This window comes from Notamacropus eugenii, chromosome 2, assembly GCF_028372415.1.
Source record: "Notamacropus eugenii isolate mMacEug1 chromosome 2, mMacEug1.pri_v2, whole genome shotgun sequence".
NCBI classification, from domain to species: Eukaryota; Metazoa; Chordata; class Mammalia; order Diprotodontia; family Macropodidae; genus Notamacropus; species Notamacropus eugenii.
The window spans coordinates 24874982-24901537 of record NC_092873.1 but is presented as its reverse complement, the minus strand read 5'-3'; the positions used below and the strand labels follow the sequence as shown (position 1 = coordinate 24901537).

Sequence of the window (26556 nt, the reverse complement as noted above, 5' to 3'; positions counted from 1 at the left end):
AAACCTTGGCCCTGACACTTAGTAGCTGTGTGGCCCTGGTCAAGTCACCTAACATGTGTGCCTCAGTTTCCTCAGCTGTAAAAGGGGATAATAGCACATTACTCACAGGGATGTTAGGAGGATCAAATGAAATGACTGTAAAATACTTAGCAAAAGGTCTGGCACAAAGTTTTGGTGGTAGCAGTGTTCCAACCCTTTGTGACCACATTGGGGATTTTCTTGGCAAAGACACTAGAGTAGTTTGCCATTTTCTTCTCCAGCCCATTTTAACGATGATAAAATTGAGGCAAGCAGGGTTAAGTGACTTATTCAGGATCACATAGCTAGGAAGTGTCTGAGGTTGGATTTTAACTCAAGAAGATGAGTCCTCCTGACTCCAGACCCTGAGTTCTATCCACTGCACCACCAAGTTAGGGGGTGACATGGCCTTTGGGAAAATCCCTTTGGTGGCTGAATGGAGGATGGACTGAAGTGGGAAGAGACAGAGGCTGGCAGACCCATCACTGGCTCTTGCCATAGTCCTGGAGGGAGGTGATGAGGGACTGCACATAGTAGGAGTTTAATAACTTTTTATTCCCTTTCCCTCCCTTGATGGCTGAATGGAAGGGGCCTAGAGCAGAGAGAGATGAGGCAGGTAGCCCCCCACCACCCCCACCACCATTGCAGTGGTCCAGGTGTGAGGGAATGAAGCTACAAGGGAGTGACCATGGCAAAGGAGAGAAAGGGGGTACCTTTAAGTGGTAATAAAAAGCCACCCACACAGTGAGTGCCCATCAGTTGCATACTATGAACATGATTGCTTAGTCTCATGCTTCCTGTGGACTATAGAGAAAGCAGAATGTTGTGGGTGCCCAAAGACAGGTCCAAGCAAAGGGATGCAGAGGAGAGATCTCAGCTGGTTCAACTTCCAGTGACCAATTACATACCATGTCATTCATGTGGCACCATCTGCTCAGTCCTTCCACAGGGCCTCTAGGTTATGACGGAAGGCTCTGAGGGGGTGGGGGTGGGGTGGGAGGAATCATCTAGCAGTAAGTCATGCAAAAAGAAAAACACGAAGAAGACATTCATTTTTTAAATATTAACTAGCTTCAAGTCCAACACAGAGCCCGGGGGCACTCCACTGGAGACCTTCTGCCAAGTGAACACCGAGTTATCGAGGGCTGGTCTGTCTGGTCCAGTGTGCCTTGCTGGGGCTCAGCCCTAGCCCATCTCTCTCCACCTTGGACACAAAAGCAGGAAGAGAGTCTTTGCCAAATGGTTCCCTAAAATTAGGCATTCTTCTGTCAAAGGAAATGACATTTGTGGGACCTGATTTTTCTTGATGGAGCCACCCCAGTCTCCATTTACCATCTGTTGAATGTCTCCAATCCTTCAAGCCAAGCTATGGATCAACAGTCAGACTCTGTTTTTCCCTTTGGGGAAAGTCCAACTACCTGCCCTTCCTCATCCTCTGTGATTTCAGAAGATTTGAGTTTTCCCAGGGCAGCAAGGGACTCTTTTGTTCTCCCAAACTCCTCTAGGGCCTCCCTCTCCCATCTCTACCTGTAGACATCCAAATTCCTGCCCACCCCTCCAAGCCTGACCTGGATGCCCCCTCCTCCATGCAGCCTTCTTGGATCCCTAGCCCAGCAGGTCCCTAGGTCTCTAGGTCTCCCTGGATCCTCCTGCATCATGTGGTGTACCTGCCTTCAGGCACTTTCCATATTCTGCCTCTGGCTGTAGCTGATGGGCATCTCCAGGAGGAGACATGAGTATGAGTCAAGGGAGACTGGGTTCAAAGTGTAGCCTTGCTTCTCCCCCTGTGTGACCTTGGGTCAGCCCCCTAAGCTTTTAAGTCCTCTAATCCTTCCTTCAGGGCTAGGACTAAGGCAGGGCTAGACAAGGGTGCCTCCAACTCCAAGCCATGTATCCAGGGTCCCCTCCACAGCCCCCCAGGGGAGTCTGGCTCCTGCCTCACTGTCTCATTGCTGGCCTTGTAGGGAACAGGAATGAACATCTGGTGAATTCCATTCCTCCAGAGATCCCCTGGGCAATTCCGCAAACATTGGGGTCTGGAGAGCGCAAAGTTTTCTTAGGCCAGGGGAGAGACCTCCAGTCACACCACACATCACTGCCTCTGCTAGCCCAGGGAACCTGAGAGGGTGGGGGACACTGCGCAGAGTTGGGGGGGAGTAAGGCAGGGAGCAGAGTTCAGGTTCAGCCCTCTCAGGAGCTGGGGAACATGGTCCCTATGCTCTAAGGGTGGAGACAGGAGACCAAAGTCCCCTTCCGGAGACAGAGGAAGTATGGGAGGCAAGAATCAGCCCAGCCTAGCCCTGTCCAGCCCTGCCCTCCCCTCTTCCTGGGGTCCCTGGGGCACCCCCTTTCTCCCGGGCTCACTGGACTAAGGCCAAGGGACCTGGGCAGAAAGAAAGACACTGGGCTTTTGGCCCTGCAGCAGGGGAATCACTCAGCCTCCCAGGATGGTAGGACTGAGAGGGTGTCCAACTGGGGTGGGGCCCAGGTGCTGTCTCACTTCCACTGCCTTAAGGAGAACAGCCCCTAGTCAAGCTCAGAGGTCCAGGCAGGGAGGGGGAGGGGACTCATCAGCCCCAAAGTCTGATGCCCCAAAGTCCCATATACATATACAAGTGTGCCTGTGACCAGTGACCTGAGGGGCGGAGGGGACAGAAAAGGTACTAGGCTTTGAGGGGTTTCAGGCAGGAAACATGGACCTCCCCACTCTGGGGCTCCTTCCTTCTCCATCAGCCCATGGGAAAGCACCTCCCCTGCCTCAGAAAGCCCCCTGGAGCCTGTGCGAGTGCAGGTCTGGGTGTATGTATGGCATGAATGGGGGGGGGGGGCAGTGATGTCTCTGCCAAGCCAGTACCAGACACAGGGCTGGGGGGATCTGCTTGAGGCTGCCAGGGCCCTGGGGAGACAGTCCTGGGGGGTCAATGGGGCCAGACAAGTGGTAAAAAGAAGATGACCCCCACCACCACCACAGGAGGGGCCTCTGCTTAGTTCCTAGGCCCATAGGACAGTGGCTGGAAGACTCAAAAGGCTGGAGAAGCCTTCTTGTGACAGGCCTGGGGGCAGAGATGGAGGACTAGGGGATCATACCTTTCCTGCCTCCTCTTCCTCCTCTTCCCTTGTGACCTGGGGCCTGGTCACCACCCCCTTTTCTCTTGCCTTCCCAGTCCTCCTTTCTCCTTCCCATTCTCCACCTTCACACATTCCCAGCATCCTTCCATCCTTCTTGGCCACATATGGGAAAGTTGTGTCCAAGGTGCAGCCAGTGTAGTCAGGCTAGGCCAAAGGCTAGAGCCTCTACAGGAAGCCTGTGGGGGGGGGGGGGGAGTGGTAGGCAAGACAGGAAGGGGGGACCCTGGAAACCCCAGGCACCTGGACTCTGCTGGGAGTCACCCAACCTCTCACAGTTTTGTAGTCATGGAGAATCAACATCCGCCCACGTGTGTATGCTCAGTGATTCACCTGTATGCAGAAGACATCAGCGCCCTCCTGAGCAAAGGTCAAAAGCCAGCATCGGGGATAAGAGGTCCTGTGCCCAGGCAGGCCCAGAAGGAGCAGCAATTGGGGAACCCCCAGCCAGAGCAGGGTCCTATTTTAGGAGAGCATTTTCAGGGGAACCAAGAGGGAACAAAGACAATGTCCCCCCACCAAAAACCAGGTACTTCCCATGAGGCCCATTTTACAGATGAGGACACTGAGGCAGGGTTTGAGCAGCTGGGGGGGGGGTATGGAAGAGGGGTCAGTTCCTCAGTCCTCCACAATGACTCCCAGAAGAGAGCCATCAAGACTTAAGAAGGGCAGGAGGGGCCAAGGGGCAGGAGAGGCAGGGAGTCAGCCAGGATGCATCACACAGACAAAACTAACTCAGGCAGAGTGTCCACTGTGGGCAGTGGACAGGAGGACGGCCTGGCTGAGGTCACAAGCTGCAGAGGAGCTCTTGGAGTCCCCCTGAGATGGGGTCTGATGCCTGGAGAATCAGGAGCAGAGCCAGGGTTCAGTCTAGGCCCTTGGTCTCAAATTCAAATCAATTCATTCAACCAACAAGGCCTGTTAGGGTCTGGTCCTGGGGCCTGAAGGTTGGGGGAAATATGGCCAGGTCAGCTCCTCCTTCCAGGCCCCCTGCCCCAAGGCATAGCTGCCCACTAGCTCCACAGAAGAGCAGCCTGCCACTTTCCTGGACTCCTCAAGGCCGAATCTTGTCACCCGCCACCCCAGGTGCCCTTCTCGTCATCTCTGCTCTTCATAGACAGTGGGCAGCTGCGAGGGGTGGGGGTGTCTCCTTCCATCCCCTGCCCCCTGTGCCATCAAAAGAATCACTTTCCTCACTTGTTCCTCTGCACACAGCCCCTCCTCCTCTCCTCACTGCTCAATCAGTTGCGGGGGGCGAGGGGAGCAGGAGGCTTGCTCCCAAATGTCACCAGGATGAGACAGGAAGTTTTCTGGTGACCCTCCAAGACCTTCACAGCCCAACCTCTTTCTCCCCCTCCAGTCTTTTCCCCCCTCACCAAGGGATCTCCCAAGTACATGCTGAGCAACACAGAGGCTCCAATCCCCTGGTTCTACATTTGGGGAAACTGAGGCCCAGAAAGGGGTCAAGATTAGGGATTGCATGGGCAACCTTGGGCTCCTTAATCTCTAGGCTAAGGCTCTCTCCCTTATAGGGATGTGCTGTGAGTGTATGTGTATGGGTATATATGTGTAAGGGTATGTAATGTGACACGAGTATATGTGAGTATGGGTGTGGCGGTGCATTGTATATGTGAATATGAATATGTGTGGAGGTATGTATGTAAATGGGAGTTTATGTGGGTGGGTATATCGTGGGGGGTGTGATGCGTGCATTGTGAGTGGGTGTGGGGGGTTGTATGTGTGTGAATATGAGTGTGGCTGCATTGTGGGGGTGGGTAAGTGTATGCATGTTTGGAAGATGTGTTGTATCAGTATGTAACTGTGTATGTGTGGGTATGTGTGTGTGATGTGAGTACATATGTGTGTAGATGTGTGTGTGTGTGAATGACGGGGAGAGCAGCTTTTAGGAGCCTGAGGACTTCAGAGGTGCCAGGGAGGAATGCCCTGGGGATTCCTTGAAACCTTTTCTGGGATGGAGGGTGCCTTGGGGTGACCCGTGGATGCATGTCCTCCCTCCTTGCATCATTTGTCACCTCCCAGAACTTTAGCTTCCTTATCTCTAAAAGGAGGGGTCAGGGATCCCCTGGCCAGTTCTGGAGCATGAACCTGGGATTCCTTGGTGCAAGGATGAGCTGGTCGATATTTAACCACTGGCTCTCCAAGGGTGGGGATGGGAGGGAATGTCAGTATATTTATCTGTGTCATGAACATTTTCTCCATCACTTTCTTAAGTTCAGACAGTCAACAAAACAACGGGCATCGCCTAGATCTGTAGCATCTGCTTATGTCCAAGGTATAAATGTTGACACTGAACATTTAACATTGCCAAAGTCAGCTTTAGCAATCCCTTGGCCACTTTTGGCCCCTTCTCCTGTCTCTGACAGTTCCTTCTGAGCCCACAGCCCAACTGCCCTCAACTGTCAGTGATCCCCAAGATTCTGTCCTGGCTACTTCTTGCCTCAGAGCCTCTCACAGGCTCCCATGAAGGAGACATCTCTGACTGCTCTTGTCTCCCCATCTGCCTCCTGTACATTTCCTCGCAAATGTCCCAGAGATGGGCAAACTCAAGTGAGTGTCCGCACCCTTGGCCTAGGCAAGGCTGGCCGAGTCACCTACAAGAATCAAAGAGGCCACAGAGTCCTCAATGGAAGGATGAGGAAACTGAGGACAGCTGGCACATCCCCGCATCCAGTGGGGGTGAATTTCTGAGTGCTCCCCGTGAGCTTGGGCTGATGAGTCCTTGGGAACCTGGCAGCTGAGGCCCTTCTGCCCCTGAGATGGTCACCAGCAGGTATAGAGGCCAAGAAGAGCAGCCCTGACATGATGGGGGGAGATATTTCCACCTGCAGGACACTTTACTGGGAGGGGGTGGGTGATGGGGGGGCATCCATCCGTTTCTGGTCCCTCTGTTCACTTGGAGAAAGGCCCTTTGGGGCCCTGGGGCTGCTGGGAACCAGAGGGACCCGGCCGACTCTCCTGGCAGGGAAGGGGTGACCTTCCTTTCCATCTGCTTCCTCTGGCCCAAGAGGCCCACCAAAAGGAGTCCCTCCCTTTTCTCCTTGCCCACTAATCAGTGGTTCCAGTTCAGAGGTGGAGCTCATCAAGATTTGCAAAGCAGCGTATGAATGATCACCCCACATCCCATTTCACAGTTGAGGAAACTGAGGCTCCGAAATTGGCCCAGATGTTGTGACCACCACTCCAGCCTCCCCAGGGGCTTCCTCTAGAATGGGCCCCCAGGCCAAAGACAAGCAGGATCCATTAGTCCAACTCACGATTTCACCAGGGCAGAGACCCGGCCTCCCCTCAGGCCACTACAGGTAAAAGAGGGCAGCAGGCCTGCTGCCTTGGGAGATTCCTAACCATCTTTCCTCATGTTAACACTCATGAAATACCACGGTCCTGAGGATGAGGAAGATGACTATGAGGATGGGAGGACAGGCCTACCCTTGTCCAGGTGCTCTGAGACTCACAGAGCAGCCTTCTCACCACTCTAGAAAACAGGGAGTCCAAGGAAGGCTCCCCTTTACCTCCTCCCTCCGTCATTGTGCAGATGAAGAAACAGGCTTGACAAGCAACTTGCTCAGTCACACAGCTACCAAGTTCTTTGTAGATGGCCAAGCCCATGGCTAAGGGAGGCTCTTCTGCACCCATCCCTCCTCCGGACCCCTGGGGGTCAGTGACAGGAGCCCAGCAGGTCAGTGGATGTCTATAGGCCATGGCAGTTTGAGGGAAGGAAGGGCTGACCCCCAGGACGGTCAGGGAGGGCTCCCTGGAGGGGAGCGCAGGGAAAGCCGTGTGATGTGGCCATTGCCCCTGCCCACTCTCTTTTTCTGGCAGTGTGAGGGAGCCAAGCCTTGACAGGCTGCCAGAGCCCCTGAAGGAGGTTTCTAAAGGGCCCAGTGAGGGGTCTACACTGCTAATGCCTGGGAGAGTCAGGAGCTGTGAAGTTTCAGAATGGGTGCTGGGGTCAGACTCGAGGGCAGGACAGAGTGGGGGTGGGGGGTGGAGGCCTGAGGCGTCCAGATGGGAAATGGGGAGTCCTGCGGGGTGCAGGCAAAGTCAGCAGCGCTGACAACTGCTTGGGGGACCTCCCCTCACCCGCTCCTGCTTTGTCCTGTACCCAACAGGCCCGAAGCTTCCCAGGCCTGCCTGGTCGGGCCAGAGTCTCCATCCCGGAGAGGCAAAGGTCAGTCTCGGATTCTCGCTTGAAACCTCAAAAATGAAAGAGGTGCCGTAAAGGAAGAGGGTAATGACTGCCAGGCAACAGTGCTGGTCGGTCAGTGCCGCCGGCCAGACCCCGAGAGGAAGGAGGCCTCAGAAAAAGGGAGTGGGCAGGGGCAACGGCCAGCCTGGCAGCCCTGAACGGGGAACAGAACCGGGCAAAGGTGCGGTGCCAGAAATCCTATGGGCTTGCAGCTGGAGAACTGGGTTCGAGTTTCAGGAAACCATCTCCTTACGCCCTGTTTACCTTGGCCTCAGTTTACCTACTTCTAAAGTGAAGTGAATTCATGACCTTCAAGGTTCCTTTCTTCAAATCTCTAAGCCTGTGACCCTTGAAGCGTGCCTTGATGATGCGAGTCCATGGCGCTGCCCACAACCCCCAAAGCCCCCACAGCCCTCCTGGGACTGGGTCCAGAGAAGTCCGTCCCCGCCTGCTCCCTGGCTGACTTCTGTCTGACTGGGTGAGGGCTAGTCAGAAGCCCCGCCCTCTCCTTCCTTCCCGAGACTGGAATGTCCCGATCCTTTCCCAAAGAAAGGCAGATTCGGTCATTCCGGGCCAAATCCCGTCCCCTCGCGTCTAGATGGGGCAGGGTCCAGCGACCGGACGAAAGGGGTGTGTGGGAGCCGGGTGAGCCGATCGCCATCCCGGCTTCGGTGCCCGGCCTCGGCCCTGAGCATTACGACGCAGCAGGAGACCGATCCGGGTCCCCAGGGGTCTCCACAGTCTTCCCTCCTACTCTGGACCTCCGTGACCTCCTCCAGCTTTCCGAGGAGAGGCTCGCCTCGGGCGAGACGCCCATGTGAGTCCAGAAGGCCAGCTCTTGGCCCCTCCCCACTCCAGCCTCGGTCCTCACCTGTAAAATGAGGACCCCAGCCCTGGGGGTCTTCTCCCCACTCTTAAAATTCTGCATTCCTGCATTTGTGATCTCCCGGGTCACTGAAGAGGGTCTCGCCCGAGATTGGCTCGGCACTCAGTGCCTCGCCTAGGGTGAGGAGAGGCCAAGCATCTCTGCCCCAAAGACCCCCAGGAGCGTAAGGAGGGTGCCGCTTGGCCCAGACTGCCAGGTAGGCAGGCGCTCGCCCACAGATGGACACAGGGGCTGTAGTTGCCAGGGCTTTCAGATTTGCCGGGGAACCAGGCTCGCTCATTCATTCATTCACTCATTCATTCATTCGCTCATTCATTCATCCGGTCGGTCAACAAACACTGTTTGCAAGGAGGCTGAGTGTGGATAAATGAGAGCAAATTTCGGGAGTGGGGGGGAGCAAATCTACCTCCTAACACCTTGCGCGCCTCCTGCCTTTGAGCTGTACTCCATCTCCCACCCGCCAGCTCACTCCCCTCTGCTTCCTCGCCTCCCACCCCGCCTCCTGCAGCGATCTTTCCAGGTCCCCGAGATTCTCCCGGGAGGTTACCTGGGGTCCGCCTTGAAGATAGGAGATCTCCTACATAACGCACACGCGCTCACGTTGTCTTCACACCAGAATGAGGGCGAGGATGTTTTAACATTTCCCAGTGCTTAGTCCGGGGCAAGGCACATAGTAGGTGTCGCAATAACACAGTGTATGAGAAAGTGGAAAGCATCAGGGAAAATCTCCCTGTCTGATAGAAACTGCTGGGAAAACTGGAAAGGTTTGGCAGAAATTAGGCTCTGGCCAACACCATTACCTGGCACTACTTACTACATTCTAAATGGATAGGCTATTTAAAGATTCATCATACTATAAAACAATTGAGAGATCACCCACTTCCGACAGCTATGGGGAGGAGACAAGTGTGACTGATAACCATTCTTCAATACGCAGTGGCGGAACGACTGCAAAGCCCTCAACAACCGCAGGAAGAAAAAAGGCTCCAGGTCACTAATAAGAAAAAGCAAATTAAACGAGGTTTCACCCTCTACTCTGCAAATGGCAAGTCACTGTTAGAAGTCTGGGTAGATTAACACATTGTTGGTGGAGCTGAGAAACAGTGCAACCATTCTGGAAAGCAATCTGAAGTGACTAAAAATACATATTCTTTGAATCAGGCTCCATTCTGGATATATACCCACTGATAAGAAAAAAGTCTCCACATGCTCCAAAACATACAGCAGCACATTTTGTGATAGTGAAGGATTTGAACAAAGTCGATGCCCATCCATCAGGGGATGGTCATACAAATGGCGGTCCACGAATGTAATGGGAATGTTACTGGGCACATTTAGGGTTAGTGACAAGAGTGATGAATGCAGAGAAGCTGGAAAGGTCTATATTGATGGATGCAAAGGGAAGTGAGCAGAACCTAGAAGAAATGATGTCCCAAATCCAAAGTGAACGTGATAAAATTACAAAGACGAGGCCAGTCTTGACTGGAGAGATGAGAGGACGTCCCAAACCCAGCTCTTGGTGGAGGGGAGGTCCACAGGGTCATCGATCAATGATGCTGACCTTTTTCCTTTCTAAAAAATATGATTTGTCATTAGGATTGCTCTTTGAGAAGGATAGAAAGGAATATTTGGGATACCATGGTGATGGAGGAAACAAAATATCAGTAAAAACTTATTTTAAAAATAAACACCTGCCAGTTGGGTGATTACATTGTAACTGGGTTTGTGTATCTTGTGTTCAAGCGTACAGGGTCTCCCTGACTCCCAAGGCATAACTGATTCTGAGTTCCCCCAGCCAGGAGGAACACCATCATCCCACATTTGGAATAACGGAACCCTTAAACCTTGGAGCTGGGAAGGATCTCGGAGCAGATTGTCTCGTCCAAGGCAAAGGTTTGGAGGGGGGCAGGGACTTGCCCGAGGTCATGTGGTGGGTAAGGAAGAGAGCCAGGGGCTCTGCTTCAGGCCCTTTGACAATGCTAGAGCTGTTCCCACTACATCCCACCCCTCTCTCTGGGGACAAGGGTGTCCTGTCTTCACTGTCAGCCTACCATGTTCTCTGCCCAAAGCAGTCTCTCTGCCCCCTGCTTGGAGACCCTGTTAAAAAAGACAAGAATCTGGAAGCCTCCTCTCTCACATTCGCCAATCCCACAAACACTGCAAGCAGAGGGCACGGATCCAAAGGCCAAAATGGTGGCATGAGGAGGCCTTAGTTCAAATCTTGTCTCTGGCATTTATTAGTTCTGTGATCTTAGAAGACTCACACAACCCCTATTTCCTCCTCTGTAAAATGGGGATAACACTAGACTGTCCTCTCTATCTCACCGGGCAGAGCATGAGGAAAATGTTTTGTAAAACACCAAGCTACAGCAGGGTCTTCAACTGAATGCCAGGCCCTGGGCTCGGCAAAGTGTCACACTGTGAGCCCAGAACCAGTCATTTCCCCTCTGGCTGCCTCAACTTTTCCATCTGTCAAATGAAAATGCCAGTAGTTCCTGGTGTGTGATGAGACCATGTTTGTCTTACAAAACCACATCCCAATTATTATCAGTTACAGAGTTGAGTAAAGACAAGCTCTGGGGAGAAGGGGGAGGAACTAAGGAGGGGGCAGGCTTCTCGGTGGAAGGGGCACTGGGGCTGGGCCTTGAAGGACAAGGGAAGGATTCCACCAGGCAGGAAACAAGTTGTGGATAGAATGCTGCTTTGGTGGCTCCCTAGCACACTGGTTGACCTTGACCCTGCTGGGTTCATTGGAGGAGTGTCCCTCCATTACTTTGCCCTCCCCCTCCCTCCTCACCTTGCTTACCTCCTACAGGAAGATCATTTTGACTTGGCTACTTCCTAGAATCCTTTCCCAGGAGATTACTTTGTACCTACTTTCCATTTCTTATCTCATTTCTGGCAGGTCTGGTTATTTTCTCCTAATAAAAGTTCACTTTTTTCTTTGTATTCCCTCCCAGCAGTGAGTATGGTGCTTGGCACACAGTGGGCACCCCTAAATGTCTGTTGGCTGGCTAGGTGGATGCCTCTAGCTGAGGCCCTGAGCCTTTTCTCCAGACTCTCTGCTCTCCCTTTTTTTCCTCCAAGTTTCTGTGCAATCACCTCTGTGAGGCCCCTCCCTGACTGAATGCTGTGTGCCCCTGTGGCTAGGCCCAGTCTAGCACCAACAAACACTCCAGTCTCTGTCTCCCCTTCCTCAGGTGTCCTGGGGGAGGCGGGTCCCTGCCAGCTCCATCAGGCTTAGGGCTGGGCTGCCCTTGGAAGTTTTCCCAGGGTTCTCTGACTGGCCAAGGACAGTGGGCTGTCAAGTAACAGCGAGTTCCTTGGTCAACACCAAAGCAAGTAGCTCCCTCCGCTGGTCACTCCCATGCATGACAGGGAAGGCTCAATCTGGGCAGTGGAGGCATTAGCTCCTGTCTTGGAGACACTTCTGGGCAAACGGAGAAGAGGCAGCCCGAGCCAAGCGCTGGGAGAGAAGGGGCACAGTGAGGGCAGGGGATGGGGCACCCTACTTAGAGGATTCCAGCACAGTTGCAAGGCAAGAATCACCAAATCTGAGGGGACAGCGTCCGGGGTTGGATTGGAAGGAGCCCCTCGCCCTTCCTGGTCTGCTTTTCCTGTCCCCTGTGGGGCAGCCAGTCCAGCCAGTGAGACTGGCATTCCTCCCTCCACTGCCAGCATGACACTTGTCTCAAGTACTTAACGATTCCTGGTTATGGTTCAGCAGTCCACCCCACCCCCCCAAGCCTGGGCTGCAGTATGCCCAGCAAGAGTTCAGCTCCCCTCCTCCACTAGAAGCCCACCCTCCAGCTTCCACACAAGAGGCTCAGGTGTCTTCACAAGTTAGTGTCCCTTCCCAGAGGGGGTAGCAACTTGGTTCCTGACACAGAGTAAGAAGAGGGGCATTCTGTGACTCCAATGCCAGCCTGGCAGTTGGCATTAAGCACTTGGTACATGTAGGCTCTCAGTAAGGGGTGGAAGGGGCCACTTCTACCTGAGAAGAGACATCCCACCCCTCAGCAGGGCCCCAGACCCATGACCAACTTAGAGATGGAGGCTGGGGGGAAATGGAGTGTGAGAGGCAATCCTGGCATGTGCAGGCTCTTCCCCACAGGGGCACTAAATGTCCCTGTACTCAGGTGCCGCGCTTGTGCAGGCAGAACCCCAAAGGGATGAACACAAATAGAGCCAACTTTCTCTGGTGCAGCTGGACCTTTACTCTGCCTCCAGTGCCACCTGCATTCCTTTGTCCTCAAAAGGGTGGGACCAAGGGGTCAAGCCAGGGTCCAGTGTGGACACACACCATGGAGAGCAACCCGACCAGGAAGGATGCCCGCTACAGGGTTCGTAACGCACGACCCTCATTCATGCCTCCCAATAGGCCTGCAGCGGAGGAGCCCTCATTTCCGTCTTGCTTCTGGTCCCTTAGCTACCTGTTGCCTGGTTTAGCCCCTAATGGGAGGATGTAGCAGTCAGGCAAACAAGTTCAAATCCAGCCTCAGAAGCTTACTAGCAATATGAGAACCTGTCTGCCTCAGTTTCCTTAACTGTAAAATGGGAACAGCCCCACCCTAACAGAGCTGTTGGGAGGCTCTGATATCGTTATAAACCGCCAACAGCAGGGTGCTTGGTACACCACAGGTGAAGTACAAATGCTTAGTCCCTCCCCTCAGACTGAATGGAGCAGTAGAGGGAGCAGAGCCAGGTAACAGGTCTGTACTAAGGAGCAAACAAGAGGTGTGGACCTCGTAACTGGACTTGAAGGGCACCGTGGAACCAGAACGACAAACCCCAGGGGATCTGGACAGGAGAGAGCAATGTGGTGCTGGCACAGAGACAGGCATCAAGGTGGAAAGGACCCTGATGGCACCTTTTCCCATCCCCTCATTTCACACAAGTGGAGGTCCAGAGCAGGCTGAACTGCCTTGCCTAAGCGATGGTATGTGGCAGGGCTGGGATTCAAATAGAGGAGCACTGGCTCTCTAGAGACGCTCTACAGCTTGGGTTTGACAGGCATGTAGACATGCCCATTAGAACAGGGAGGTTTCTTAGGGTAGAGAGGAGCCTGCTCCAGAGACCTCTCAGGGCAGGTTGCAGAGGACAAGCCATGGGAAGCATATGGCTTTTATCTCATGACTCGTTCAAAGGACCCATTTTACAGATGGAGAAGAGGTGGCCTTGCTTGGTCAAGTGGTGGGATGCCCCAAGATCTAGAGTGAAGCCCAATTCCAAGCTGAGTCTTTCTCTGGCCCCCACTTTCACCTTCCTCCTATCCTTGGTATTTCTCCATTTTTTTGCTGGTGATGAAAGCAGGTCAAAGGGCCGACTGCCCATCGTGGCTCTCAGTTGGCGAAGAATCTGAATGATAGGCTGGGCATCACCACAAAGGCCAGGTTCCCTGAGGAAGCCATGGCTCAGCCCAGGTACTCGTTCCTCAGTCCCTGGGCTTCCCTTGGGTACAAGCACACACAAAACATGACAGTCAGGACTGGGGAGGGCCTCCCAGTCCTGGAGACAGACGTGTGGGGACATCCCTGTGTGTAGTGAGAGGCGAGACCCTCCAAAATAATGACAAAGGCCAGAGAAAGGAGGAAACCCAGAAACAGTGGAGACAACGGTGTTCATGTTTCACAACTTTAATAGAATATCCTAACTATTCTGTACAAATTGAAAACACTGTCTATTATTAAGTTACAAATGTGTATTGTTTAAGGTAAGGCTGGAGCACTCTACACGCCTGGTCACAGTGTTGATAAAGCTGCTAGTCAATGGTGGCTGGAGATTGGCATCAGGTACTGAATAACTAGAAAGGTGCATCCAAAATCCTACACGCCAACAGAAAGAATGAACCCACCCACCCCAGAGCACTGAGAAAAAGCTGGAGCCAGGGAACAAGAGGAGGCCGGGAACCCATCGGCTCCACTGACCAACGTGTGTGTCCAAGTCCAGCGAGCCCACCCCCAGTCCTCTGTGGCACGGGGCCTTGGTCTCCACTCCAGGAAGGACATACAAGTCCATCTTCCCTGGACAGAGGCGCCTGCTCTTCTGTCACACAAACATGGTTTCAGAAATGAGCGCGAGCCCAAATTCAAAGTACATATAAACACGAAATAAATAGGAAGATGACCTGTTCCCACCCCTACCCCCCCCACCCCACCCCCCCTGCAGCAAACATGGCTTTAGTCTACTTGGCAGCTCTGAGATGACTGGGATAAAGAGGCTGCTAAAAGCAGGCATGGGCAGGTGTGTGGGTGTGTGAGGATGTGTGTGGGTGTGTGTGTGTCTGTGTGTGTGTGTCTGTGTCCTACCTCCTCTTTGTCTTGACCAAGTTACAAATGCACTCTGGCACCTGTGTGTGCACCTGCCCGGCTCACAGGCAGGCAACGACGGGCAGAGAGGGCGCTTTACTGAAACCCTATTTGTGAAATGCAGCAAAGTTACACTGTACAAATTAGGCAAAAAGAAAAAAAGTGTAAGTGAAAACCACACACTTGAAAACAAGTTAACCGTAAGCGTTGTTAGTGAGACTGCGCTGCAGCGAGCTAACACCCTGAGCCACAGGTCAGGGATCCCAAAGCATTTGTCCATCCGAGGTGGCCCAGCCTCTCCCAAGGGGGCACGCATCCGTCACTGCTGCTTGCACTCCGCAGGCTGGCTGCATTCTCTCTGCCAAGAGAAAGAGAGACAGCCCCTGAGCTGGCAGCCTCTCGGCCCACCCACCAGCACCCCACAAGCCGCACTCCCCCACGAGCCTCGCCTCAATGCATCACATGGCAGGGAGTTCCTCCAGTGACCCCAACAAGCACCGACAGCATGTGTGCAGGTGTGCGTTTGAAAGACAAACTTTTTAAAAAAGTGGGTCCACATATCCTGGGGCTGATGCCAACAATTCACAGGGCCCAGTGCCCTTTTTCATCTTCAGAGAGAAAGCTTAGACCAGCAAAAAAGCCCAAGGACTGCCTGGAGATTTTCATCATGCCATTCTACACTGATAAAAAGGCACAAAGCTGAGCTGTGAATTGATGCTTTAGAAGGGAAAAAAGGTGCCCCCGCCAAGTTCATGCTGAAAAGCCAACACTCTTGCAAGACACCGACTGCGGAGTGGTCCCAAGCTTTCACCCAAGGACACAATCCCTTAAAGGAACAGAACTCCCCAGGAGACCTCAGCCAATGGGAGAAGCGCTGGGAGAGCGCCTGCCTCTCTCCTACAGTCCAATCCTTTACTTCACGGTACAGGAACAACTTGAAAACTAGAACTTGTAAGAAGATCCCAGGAGCTCCAAGAGGGCTGCTCTTCATCACCAGAAAAGCCCAAGGCTCACGGGGGACCAAGTTTCACTTCATAGATATCAAGTCCCGCAACTGAGCCCAAGGCTCAGGGCCAGAAGCGGGCAACAGGACTCCTGACTTACCTGAGCCTCCACAGGAAGAGGCCAAGGCAGGAGGTGGGGGTCCCCATTTCATACCCATGGCCTTTCTACCTGGGGCAGGTGACATGAAGGAGGGCTGTATGCCATGTGTGTCTGTGTCAAACCCACTGTCTCATCTCCATGACTTCCCTCTCAAAGAGGCATGGTGCAGCATGAGCAGGAGATGGGCAGAGAACTTGGGAGACAGGGGACGGAGGCGGGGGGAGGGGGCTAAAAAGCAGGGAGCAAACTCCATCATCATACGCAGAGCGAGTGGCAGGGATGGGAGAGAGGGGCTGGGCTGCTCACCTAGAAACCAGCTCCATTCTAAGGTTTTTTTTCCACAAATGTGAGGAATGAATGAGTCTTATGTCCTACTATTTTGGGCATTGCATCAAACCTTTTCCTCTATATATATACTTAGGGTCTGCACTGACTTTGGGACACCTTGCAAGGTAATAGACTCCACTTTCCCCAGAATTCTCAGATAAAGGAGAGACTGAGGCAGCTGCAGGGCAAAGCAATCCAACTGGTCAGGGAGAGAATTAAGAGGTGTGGCTAAAGACAAATCCAGCACTGGAAGTGCCTTGGCCCCTGTGAAAACAGGGCCACTTGCCTCTAGGCACTGGATATCTCTAGAACAAAAAGGGACCTCAAGCAAATACTTAATTCTACCCTAAAAAACTGCTTCTCCTATCTATATGATCTTGGAAACTTACTTTTAAATTATTTGAGGGTAGAAAGGGAGTCATGAGAAGTTTCTTCTAAGTTTGACTTGATACAATCTCTAAGTAACTGGGCGCTTCAGAAGTTAAGGTTCTGTTCCTATCAGAGAGAACGGCCAACAGCAGCAGTGGCTCATCAGCAGATGGTGCTATCAGAAGAAAGGGAGCTACGACATTCTGGGCAACATTACTGGATCCTTCCTGCCTGAACAGGCTACTGCCAGGATCTAGGGAGTCTAGCACAATGTTCTTAAGCCCACACACATCCTTAACTTAAAACACTTCTGCCTTTGGCATGATGCGTCAGGCTCAGAACATGGCACTGCCCAGTTTGGCCCAGGGCCCCACAGAAGGCCAGTGCCAGTCTACTGACCTTTCACATCACTGATTCTGTAAATGAGGCTCCACCAGTTTTCTTAGGCAGAGAAAACGGACCCATCTGCTCCTTTGAGACACGGGTTGTGTAAAGCCTCTACCCTCTGGTCCCAGCTTGATCACCAAGGGAGGGAGGTGGGTGTTTTTAAAAGCCAGTGATTATGAGCGGGTGCAAAGACCAGCATGTGATGGCGTCAGTTAAAAGAATGGATTGTAACACTGACATGGAGCCACCTGAGCAAGGGCACAAGAAGCTGTCACTATACATCTTCAAGTGCTAGCTGCTATAATGATCACAGAACCTAAAAGTATGTACAGCCTGAAGGAAAAATCGACTGGTTCTCTCATCCCTAAGGCTAAGAGATAAGAAATGACTGTGGAACCGGGATAAAAAGCCCCAAGCCCCCTTGTTCTCCCCAACATGACTATAACCCCATTTCTGGTGTCAACGAGGAAAGCTGGCAAAGCAAGAACTACCATATATGTAATGGGGCCAATTCGCAGGTGATCTACATGAAGTTGTCTCAGTACAAGCAAATAAGGTGCTGACCAGTCTTCCCAACAAAGCCAAGTTAACCTCAGGGGTGAAGAGGGGACATCAAAGGAATTCCCCAAAAGGAACCTGATTAACATCACCACAAGGAAATGGTAAAGGCGACCTTCTCACCTGCAGCCCCTATCTGTGATCAACAAAATGAGTTTCATGGAGTTTTAAATAATTTGCTACATAAGAAGGATCTGCTTAGTTTTTAAAAAATCCTTTTGTTTTCCATAGAAGTTTATGAAAAATCCAAAGCGAGACGCACAACGTCTTCATGCTAACCCAAATCATTTTTCTATTGTAAAAGACAAGGGTTTAACAGTCCCAAGTCCTTAAAGGAGTCCCATCTGATTCTCCACTCTTCTAAAATGATAAAACCTGATTTAATTCTAGAGCTACTGCTTTATAAAAACTGGATTTTATGAAACAAAAATACGGACTCCAAGTAAGATAGACCTGGTGAGCACTCACTCAAGCAAGCAGACTTTTCTTCCCATGTGCAGTCCTTTTCTGGTAACCCCAACTTCTAGAGAAGGTTTCTCAAGAATCCAGAACAAGGCTGGTCATTTTCCAAGCTGTTCCCAGGCCCACTGACCACCAAGGTTCTGTGATACCTTCCTTTTGGCTTCCCCTGCCCCCATCCCCGGGCTTCAGGTTCCCATCATCCTCCAATTTACATCCTTGTATTAACTTACTCCAAGTTTAGTAAGCTATGACCAGCATGGAGGATCCTGAGCACAGCTAGCTGTTGGTACCTGAAGGTTTAGTGCCCTCAGAGAGACACCCTAAAAGAGTCACCAGAGCAGGAGAGGGTCACTGGTGGGACAGCCCTGAAAGTTTGTCTAACTCAGCAAATGCTTCTAATTGCTCATTTCAGTACCTTTTATAATCACAAAATTCCTCATAAACTTCACACACGAACACCTGAAGGTACTCTGACTGAACATTAAATACACCAGTCATCTTCTTGGAGAGACTGACATTAAATGAAAGATGGAATATTCCTGTAGCAATACACATGGTATGTATTTCTGCCTCATTTACTTTGCATTTTTCTGGACTGACTGCCCTAGATGTCCTTCTCAACATTTGTTCCTGACACACTTGAGAACAAAATGAAAATTAAAAAAGAGAAAGCAGTGCCCTCTCCTCACCTGTCACGCCTCTCATTTTCCTGCTCTCTGAGGGTGCCCAGGGAGCACCCCCTCCAGGCACCAGGTGCCTGTCTAGGCCCATCCATGCCCTGACTCACCCACAGATGGCACCTTCCTAGCCTGACTGCCTGGATCAGAAGGCTGGGCTCCAGGAGGCAGGAGTCCATGCCACATTACAGTGGGTCGCTCTACAAACACACTCCTTAGGAACTCGAGCCCTAAAGCGACCGTGTTCTAGTGTCTGCATGGGCTTCATTCTCTTTAACCAAGAAGTCAACAACCCCACATTGTATTGGCTACAGACAGTCAGCTTTCAAGTTAGGTATGAATGGAATTCCACCTTACCTATGATATGAATGATAAACAGACAAAAATTACACCTAAATGGGGAAAAAAAAATTGAAAGGAACCGTCAGCATGAAAGACAATGAAATGTGCAAAATCATACAGGAGGAAAACAACCACAATTTCTTGAGATACTTAGCTCTACAAATACTCCAACACAGCTGACCTGCACCTTTTGGTCACCACATTCTCATCTCACAGAGAACATCACCTAATCCTGAACGATGCTGCCCCGTCACCCAGGGCTTTGCTGAGGCTACAAATTCCTGTCCCTTCAAAGAGGTGTCTGCAAAGGTCCACTTTTACTGTATCATGAACCCAAAGAACCAACAGCCCCTTTCTTTCCTTGCACTACCTAAAGTGGATGTCCTTGCCCATTCGCCCCAGGTCAGGCTCTCCTTCCCTTTATCCCAGACTTCCTGAGGAGGGCAGTACTTGGGAACCTTGGGGGGAGGGAGGCTCTTTCAGAGGATGTCTAAGCTTAGGAGTGAGGGCAGCATAACTATGGGAGGGTAGTATGAGAGAGAAGAGGGACCAGATGGCAGTAGCAATGCTAGCACTTTTCCAAGCAGGAATCACACAGAGTGGGAGAGGGAAAACTAAATGACTTCATTCCGTAAAACTAAGACCCAAAGCCCAGATGCCACAAGGGCAGAGGAAGCTAAAGTGTAGATTCACCAAACTCAAAGCAACCTAAGATTACTTTGGATAATCAGGATGTCAGGAAAATGGACAATTATCTGCCGTTCTGCACAGTTTGGGTAATTGCTCTGTCTGCACTGGGCTTGTTTTTCCTCTGAGAGGAACAACATCCTCAAATCTTCTTGGATGCTGAGCATTTAGCACATGATGGGGATTCAGCAAACATGGTTCACCGGACTGCCTGGTGGCTCATTTGTAAAGATGAGCATTTCTATTTGCCTGCTCCTGGAGAACTTTTCCTATGGCAAATTAAAAACAAATCCCTCAACTTCCAATGCATGCCCTTTCCCAACAACCTGGGCCTTCCCTCCCAAGCACATCATGTGCACTACATAGTGTTAATAATCCAAATTCACACTGGTTCTTACACTGACTACTCTGTGTAATTTTTTTTGGATCAGACACCCCCCCCCCAACAGCCAGGGAATGCTTGATCTCACTGCTTGTATCAGATTGTTGCCATGCAGGCAGCAAGTTAGTTAACTTCATGCCAGAGAATAATAAATATTATTGATTTATAATTCAGCCAAAGAGCTAGGATTGGTTTGTCTTTTGCTTAGAATGTGGGGTGGAGGAGAATGGGCCTTAGTTTGAAAATATACATGGTAGCTTTATGAATTCTACCATTAGGAATTCAGTCAGATAAAGAAAATCCAAGTTTTGCCAAGATGAATAATCATTTCTAAATTTCTGGTATTAAAGGTTCACTGGTTTTCATTAAACACTGAGCCCTCCTATTTTAAAACTGTATAATTTTTTACGCTAAACTTTCACCAAATACCTGAGTAAAGCAAGGAATCAAAGCCCAAGTTCATATACACCATCTATGAGTATCCCATTAGCATATAATCTCTTTCCCGAACAGGTGTGAGCACTCAGGTCATTTAAAATGGGGCCTGAGTAGGAGAGCCAGAAAGGCAGAAAATCATGCGGTCGCTTGCCTTTTTAAAGGCAGCTCCTCCACCAGCCACGTGTCCTGGCCTGTGCTTCTTTGGAGGTACCACAAGACTGAGGATGGCCAAACACCAACTCAAAGGCTGAGCTCTAGAATTTTCTTGGGGAAGATGTCCAATATGGTGTTGGTTGTATGTGTTCAAACCACTAACCTTGGGATCATTCTCTGCATCATCGTCTTCCTCGCCCTCTTCTTCCCCCTCCAACTCCTGGTAAACAAGAAAGATCAGTCAACAAGAGGGTTTCTCAGCAGCAGCAGCACCGGTAAAGCCACACACTCCAAGAACCAACTGCTTGGTGTGAAAATCGCACTAAGTGGATGATGGCCAACATTCCATCCAGCACCGCCCTGACTCGAGTCCCCACACACATCTCCAGTAGCCAGGGTCCAAGTTTGAAGACAAAACAAACATATTCCCAGTGAAGTGGGGCACCTCAGCAGCTGGACCACATAAAAGTGTGGCCCCCAAACAACTCAAAGGACAACCCCCAGCCCACACCCCAACATATCTCACCTCTTCTTCCCCTTCCTCGCCTTCTTCAAACTGAAAAATGGAAAAACATTTTTAGAACAGAAAGTGAGCTGGCCTCCAGTCCGCTCTCGTCAGTTTTTCCCACTCTCTCAAAAGCACCACCAGTGATAGCAAGGTGATAGTGCTCCCATCCCAGGCTAGGGCTGCTGACCCACAGCCAGGGGACAAAGGACAAAGCTCCGCATGGCTGATCGCAGCATGGAGGAGCTAGAAGGGCCCAACAGCTGCAGCCAGGAAGTCAGTTGCCCCAGAGAGGAAGAGGCCAGGACAGACAAGTTGTGGGTACCAGCTGGGGCACTCGAGCACTAACACCCCCAGGGTTCATGGGCTGGGGAGACTGGATAAAGATCTCTCTGCAAGGCTGGTCTAAGCAAAGCTACACCATTTCCTTTGACAACACTCTGGACATGGGAGAGGCAAAGCACGTTTTGGCTGTCATTGAGTAGAAAGCTTTGCTAGAATGCACTCACAGGATCTAAACATCAGTATTTCCCACTCAGTCACTTCATTGAGGAGATAAAGGCCCTCAGAAGGCCACACTCAGCAGACTGGCAGGAAAGATGGGGCAGGGAGTGAGCCTGGGATTTCAGTCGTATTATTAACCCCCTGGAAAGAAAGCCTCTTCTCCCAATGCAGGGCAACACCTTTTCTGCAGTCCAGAACACTGAGAGGTTAAGACTTGCCCAGGGCCACAGACAAGACAGGACTCAAACCCAGGCATTTCATACTCAGAGGCTGCCTCACTGGGAACATATGTGACAAAATCCTTAGCTCTGAGGAGATTCCATTTCCAATATGCACTGGCTTCGTGACAGTGGCACAGATGTGCATGTACACATGTATGCATGTACACACACACAGTATCTTGGATAAACCAAATGGAATCTGAAATCAAGCGGCCTGTCCTCAATGAAAAGAACTATGTGTGAGTCAGCTTTTTGGGGCCTGTGATGCCCTGATGTTTTAAGGTGAGCCCAGAGCTACCTTTGACCCAGAGGGTGGTGAAGCCCAAACAAGAAAGCTTCCAACTCACTCAACCCCTACCCCTTCTTTAAAGACCAACCCAAACGTCTCCTCCAGGAAGCCTTCCCTCATACTGAGTCTAGACACCACTACGTTCTGCATAAAGCCAACATACTTCTAACAGTGTTAAGAGGGCTGCTGAGGTGACCGCTGAGGCCCACCTCCTTTTACACCACCAGTCTGACAATGACAGTTGTCCTGTCCTTTCTTCCTCCCAGCCCACCCCACCCATGAGGACTAGCAACTCCTTGAGAGGAAGCACCCATCTTAGATGCCCAACCCAACAGATGTGAAACACAAGATGGGTCCCTCAGGCTGGAAGGCCAACCACCATGGAGAGGACTTTAAAAAGCAGCCTGGCTACTACAGGCCTTCCTGTGAAACTTTTAAGAAGAGGTGGGTGCTGAGAAAAATGTTCTCTTCTTCTTGAACAGTGATGTGATGGGAGACAGGTTGGAACAGCAGAACTTTCACCCAGACGACCTGGGGCTAGTCACTTAACCTCTGGGCCTCAGTGTGTTTGTCTGTAAAAAGGCCCTTTCAGTTCTAAAGTGTGAGGATCTCAATCCCAGGACAATGTAGGAGGGACAGTCTGAAGGGGCATCACATGGCATAGGAAAGTGGCAGTGCAGAGTCCAGGCTTCCCAGTTGACAACTGGGTGGCTTAAGGCCAGCTGTGAGCTGCTCAAACAGCTCAGCTTAAGAATGCAAAAGGTAGAAAGGCTGACTGTTGCCAGTCTTGCTTTGGATACACAATCCTATTGCCCCAAACTTGGATCTGAAGGCATTAAGTAGCTCTTGGGACTGGCTAAGCTGCTGGCAGTTTCTCTGTTATTAATAATTCATTCCTAGAGGACCCCAATGGCCTAAATATCAATGACCCTAAGAACACACGCTATCTATACCCCTCTTCTAATCTGGAGGAGTTCAAGCGGGTAGATGACCACCAGACAAAGAGGCCGTTTTCACCCACCCTTTCTACTTTTCATCAGGATACTAGAGTTTTTACCAGACGTTTGTACAAAGGAAAGCAAAACTAATAACGTTCTTTTTACATCACTGAGGGGAGAGAACGCCTGACTAGGAGTCACATCTGGTTTCTGCTCCCAGTTCTTCCACCACCCAACATCACAAAAACAGTTAAGTCATTTGAATAGACTCTCTGGGGCTTGGTTTACTCCTCTGTAAAATAAGGAAGCAGGCCCTTTCCAGTTCCAAAACTCTGACTCTGACATCTCAGCGAGGCCCTTTCTGGCCTTACACACTTGACTCTGGACCTTGATGGTTGCTTGTGCTCACACAGACACAGTAGCAAGACTCAGATACATACATTGTCATCATCTTCTATGGCTTCCCCAGTAAAATAAAGGACTGCACGTGGAACTATCCTTTCACGGAAGAAATGCCCAATTTCAAAATCTGAGGCTAATGTGAACTCGGAATCTTCATCCTATGGAAGAAAACTTCAATAGTAACTAGGCATAATCTCCTGCTGGAACAGAGAAAAGGCTCAAACATTAATGATGACCATCAGTTCCTTAAGAACAGAGGCAAATTGGGTTTGGTCACGAGGGTCCAGAGGACCAAGCCCGAGTAACTGGAGCAATGTTGAACACTCATAAACACAAGATCGTTGTCTGGGCCCCCAACACTATCCAGGAGGTTTGGACCATTTTCACTTTAAAATCTTTGGCTCTTATGTTAGGAAACATTTACCAAGTTCCACCAAGGCTATTTTTAGTCAGTGCCACCATTAATGGGAGCAGCCCACCTGAGAAGAGACAAAGCAAAGAGCTCAGGCCTTTTGGGCAAGGGTGGTCCCTGCTACTGCCATGGGGTGCACATGGTGAGCACTGAATTTGGGGTTATAGTGAGATACATTCTCCTCATTATGAGCTAGATCCATTATAAACTAGCACCAACACTTAAGAGCGTGGAGAAGTCCAAGAAAATATAGCAATGTGAGAAGAAATGAAGCTTTGAAATATAAATCTTACCAGTGACTCTCCATCCCCAGATACTATAAAAATAAAGAAAACATTAAATTAATCTTTAATTAAATACAGCATTTCTGGCCTGCCCTGTCCCCAGCTCAGGTGACTGAGGAAAAAGAACATTTCAAAACTAATCCATTTCACGATGTTCCCCTAATTGGAAATCACTAAGTTTTAACCCTTCTCCCCAATGATTTCTGAGACATGTCAGAGCAACTCCTGCTACTACAACAAGTCTGTCTCTGTTTCCCACCCACCTAGTGCTCCCTTACCTAAACGCCAAGGAACAGGTCTGCACTTGGTCTGGCCAGAAAATCATCCCCAGGGTTTACAAGGGGGCGGCAGGGCCCAACTAGCTGATCCAATCACTGTGGGCTCACCTGAATAAAAGCCAGCAGGAAGCATCCCCACCCAAGCCCTACAGGGACAGGAATGGAACAACCCTCTCTGGGACCTAAGCGCTCCCTGCTCATCTTCACAGGAACTCTGGATAGAGACCCTCTGACAGGATCTCAGGCACACTCCTACACTCCCTTCAGGGAGAGGAGAGTCTGGGCCAAATAAAATATGTTTATTTCAGTAGAAAGAAAAAAAAGTTGCTCCCTGAGGGCAGAGACTTGCAGCTTTCGTCTGCACAGGAGCTAGGCCTTGGTTCAGCAGTAAGAAATCAGCAAAACCTTTCATCAATTCCTTCAGACGCTCTCCTTGGGCATGTTATCCCTTCAGAGTTCTAGAATATCCCCCCACTGAAAATCAGGCCCTTTTCCAAGCTGGTGACTGGTTTAAACTGCCAGGGCCTCCCCAAAACTGGTCACCTCAGATTTGGACAAAGGGGGACGGACATGTTCAAAGAGGAAGAGAAGGCCAGTGTCAGGTGACAGCTGAGGAAGAACCTTATCTGCCAAAGTATAGCAGGGCGGGGCAGGCACAGAAGGAGCAGCAGCCACGCTGCTTCTAGAGGAACAAAAACTAACAGGCAGGAAAACCTACTCTATGTTGGCATATTCAAAGTAAATCAAGGAGCATCTTTTCTACTATTAAGAATACAAGACTGCTCACATCGACACTGAACTAAAAAAATTCCTTTGGAAGATTTAATGGGTAAGCCAAAGACCAACTGATGTCTGCCTCCTTTCAGTCTGTAATCAGACTGAAACCAAGTGTAACTATTTTAAAGATGAGTTAGTCCAACTGTGTGAAACAACCCATGTAAAGAGCAAAGGACACAACACTGGTAGCACATGCTCCAAAAACAAATCCACGCTGGAAAGGCTGACCTCCTCACTTCCTAGAAGGTAAGCACCCCTGTGACCAGAACCCCAATGCCATCTTCCCTTCCCCTGCCCAGAGAGGGCAGGCCGAGGCAAGAGGCATGAAGGTTCTGAAGAGGGCAAGAGCAAGAGCCTCAGACCTGATGTGGCAGGTCACACCGGTCTGTACAATGGGAAGGGAAGGAGAGGATGGCAAAAAAGGCCACAAGCCTGTTTCCTGAGTCTCCCCATTTAGGGCAATCCTTAGCTAGGTCACAGCTGGAATTTAAAGTCAACAGTTCCTAAAACTGCCTCATTTGTGCCAAGCTCTCAAGGCCAAGGCTTACCTTTGATGGGACTAAAGAAGTTGAAGAATGAATCGTTGGGGACCTGCTTGGTGACCGTCCTCACAGTCCCTCGGCCCTTATGTTTCTGCTTTTTCTTGATTGTTTTCACTGTCACGTTCTTACCCTTCTTCCATTCTATAGTGCACCTGGGGAAGCAGAGGCCAATCACAAAGCTGCAACGCCCCCAACCCTCCCCAGTCTCCCCCTCAACCTTGAAGCCAGTGCAGAGGCTGAATTCAGACCAAAGTCAGTTTGTGGCAAGAGGAAATCCTACTCCCTAAAATGTCTGTGAGTGGGCATGATAGAACAAGCCTTGTGAACCCAAGCCAGAAAACTAGACAGAAAAGATGCCCAAGGGATGCCACCTCCCTCTGCCCAGGACAGCCTGGAGCTGTCCTTGAGGGGTCAATTATCAGCAACATGAAAGAATCATCCACTTGAACTCTTCTTAACAAATACTAAATAGTAATTGTTTCTCTTTTACCCAGGAACCCTGAGGGTTTTCTCAGTTTGATTTTTTTTTTTTAACTGAAGGGGCCATCCCTTGAGTAACTTAAAGAAGACCATTCACTGAATGAGTGTATCTCAAAGTGAGACTGTGATAAGACCTTAGCCTGAAAGGGTTGCAGTGCCTCCTGGGCCATCTCCAGTCATCCCGATGAATATCAGGCCACTGGACCCACATGGCTCAGGAGAAAAAGTGAGGGTGGTGACCTTGCACAGCCCTCCCTCAGTCAAATCAAAGTCAATTGCAAGTCATGTCATCACCTCCCTGATGTCATGGTCCTCTTGCAGAACAACGGACAAACACAACAACAACCCTAAGAAAAGCCTCTGGGAGGCCAAGCAGGTGGGCCCTCACAACGTATCAATGAGGGTAAGTGACCCAACTCCCGCAGTCTCAGTCAAACTCTAGGTGAGCCCTGAACTTGCCCTAAAGAGCCCTCGCAGAAGGAAGGGCAGGGCA

The 26556-nt window shown here is 50.7% G+C and overlaps 1 protein-coding gene across 3 annotated transcripts in view; it reads right to left on the bottom strand.

The window, feature by feature from the left end:
* Positions 1–13857: 13857 nt before the first annotated feature.
* The window catches only part of NAP1L4 (nucleosome assembly protein 1 like 4), a 30627-nt gene continuing 17928 nt past the window's right edge, over positions 13858–26556 (bottom strand). For 2 of the 3 annotated variants that reach the window (XM_072639466.1, XM_072639468.1), the window contains exons 10-15: positions 25590–25735; positions 23996–24018; positions 23329–23448; positions 20958–20987; positions 20595–20651; positions 13858–14903 (exon numbers count right to left, since the gene is read on the bottom strand). In XM_072639466.1, the coding sequence (XP_072495567.1) occupies positions 14865–14903; positions 20595–20651; positions 20958–20987; positions 23329–23448; positions 23996–24018; positions 25590–25735 (415 nt within the window). In that variant the 3' untranslated portion in view covers positions 13858–14864. Of the gene's footprint in view, positions 14904–18786; positions 18822–20594; positions 20652–20957; positions 20988–23328; positions 23449–23995; positions 24019–25589; positions 25736–26556 lie in introns of all 3 variants that reach the window. The other variant, XM_072639467.1, reaches the window with a different exon arrangement.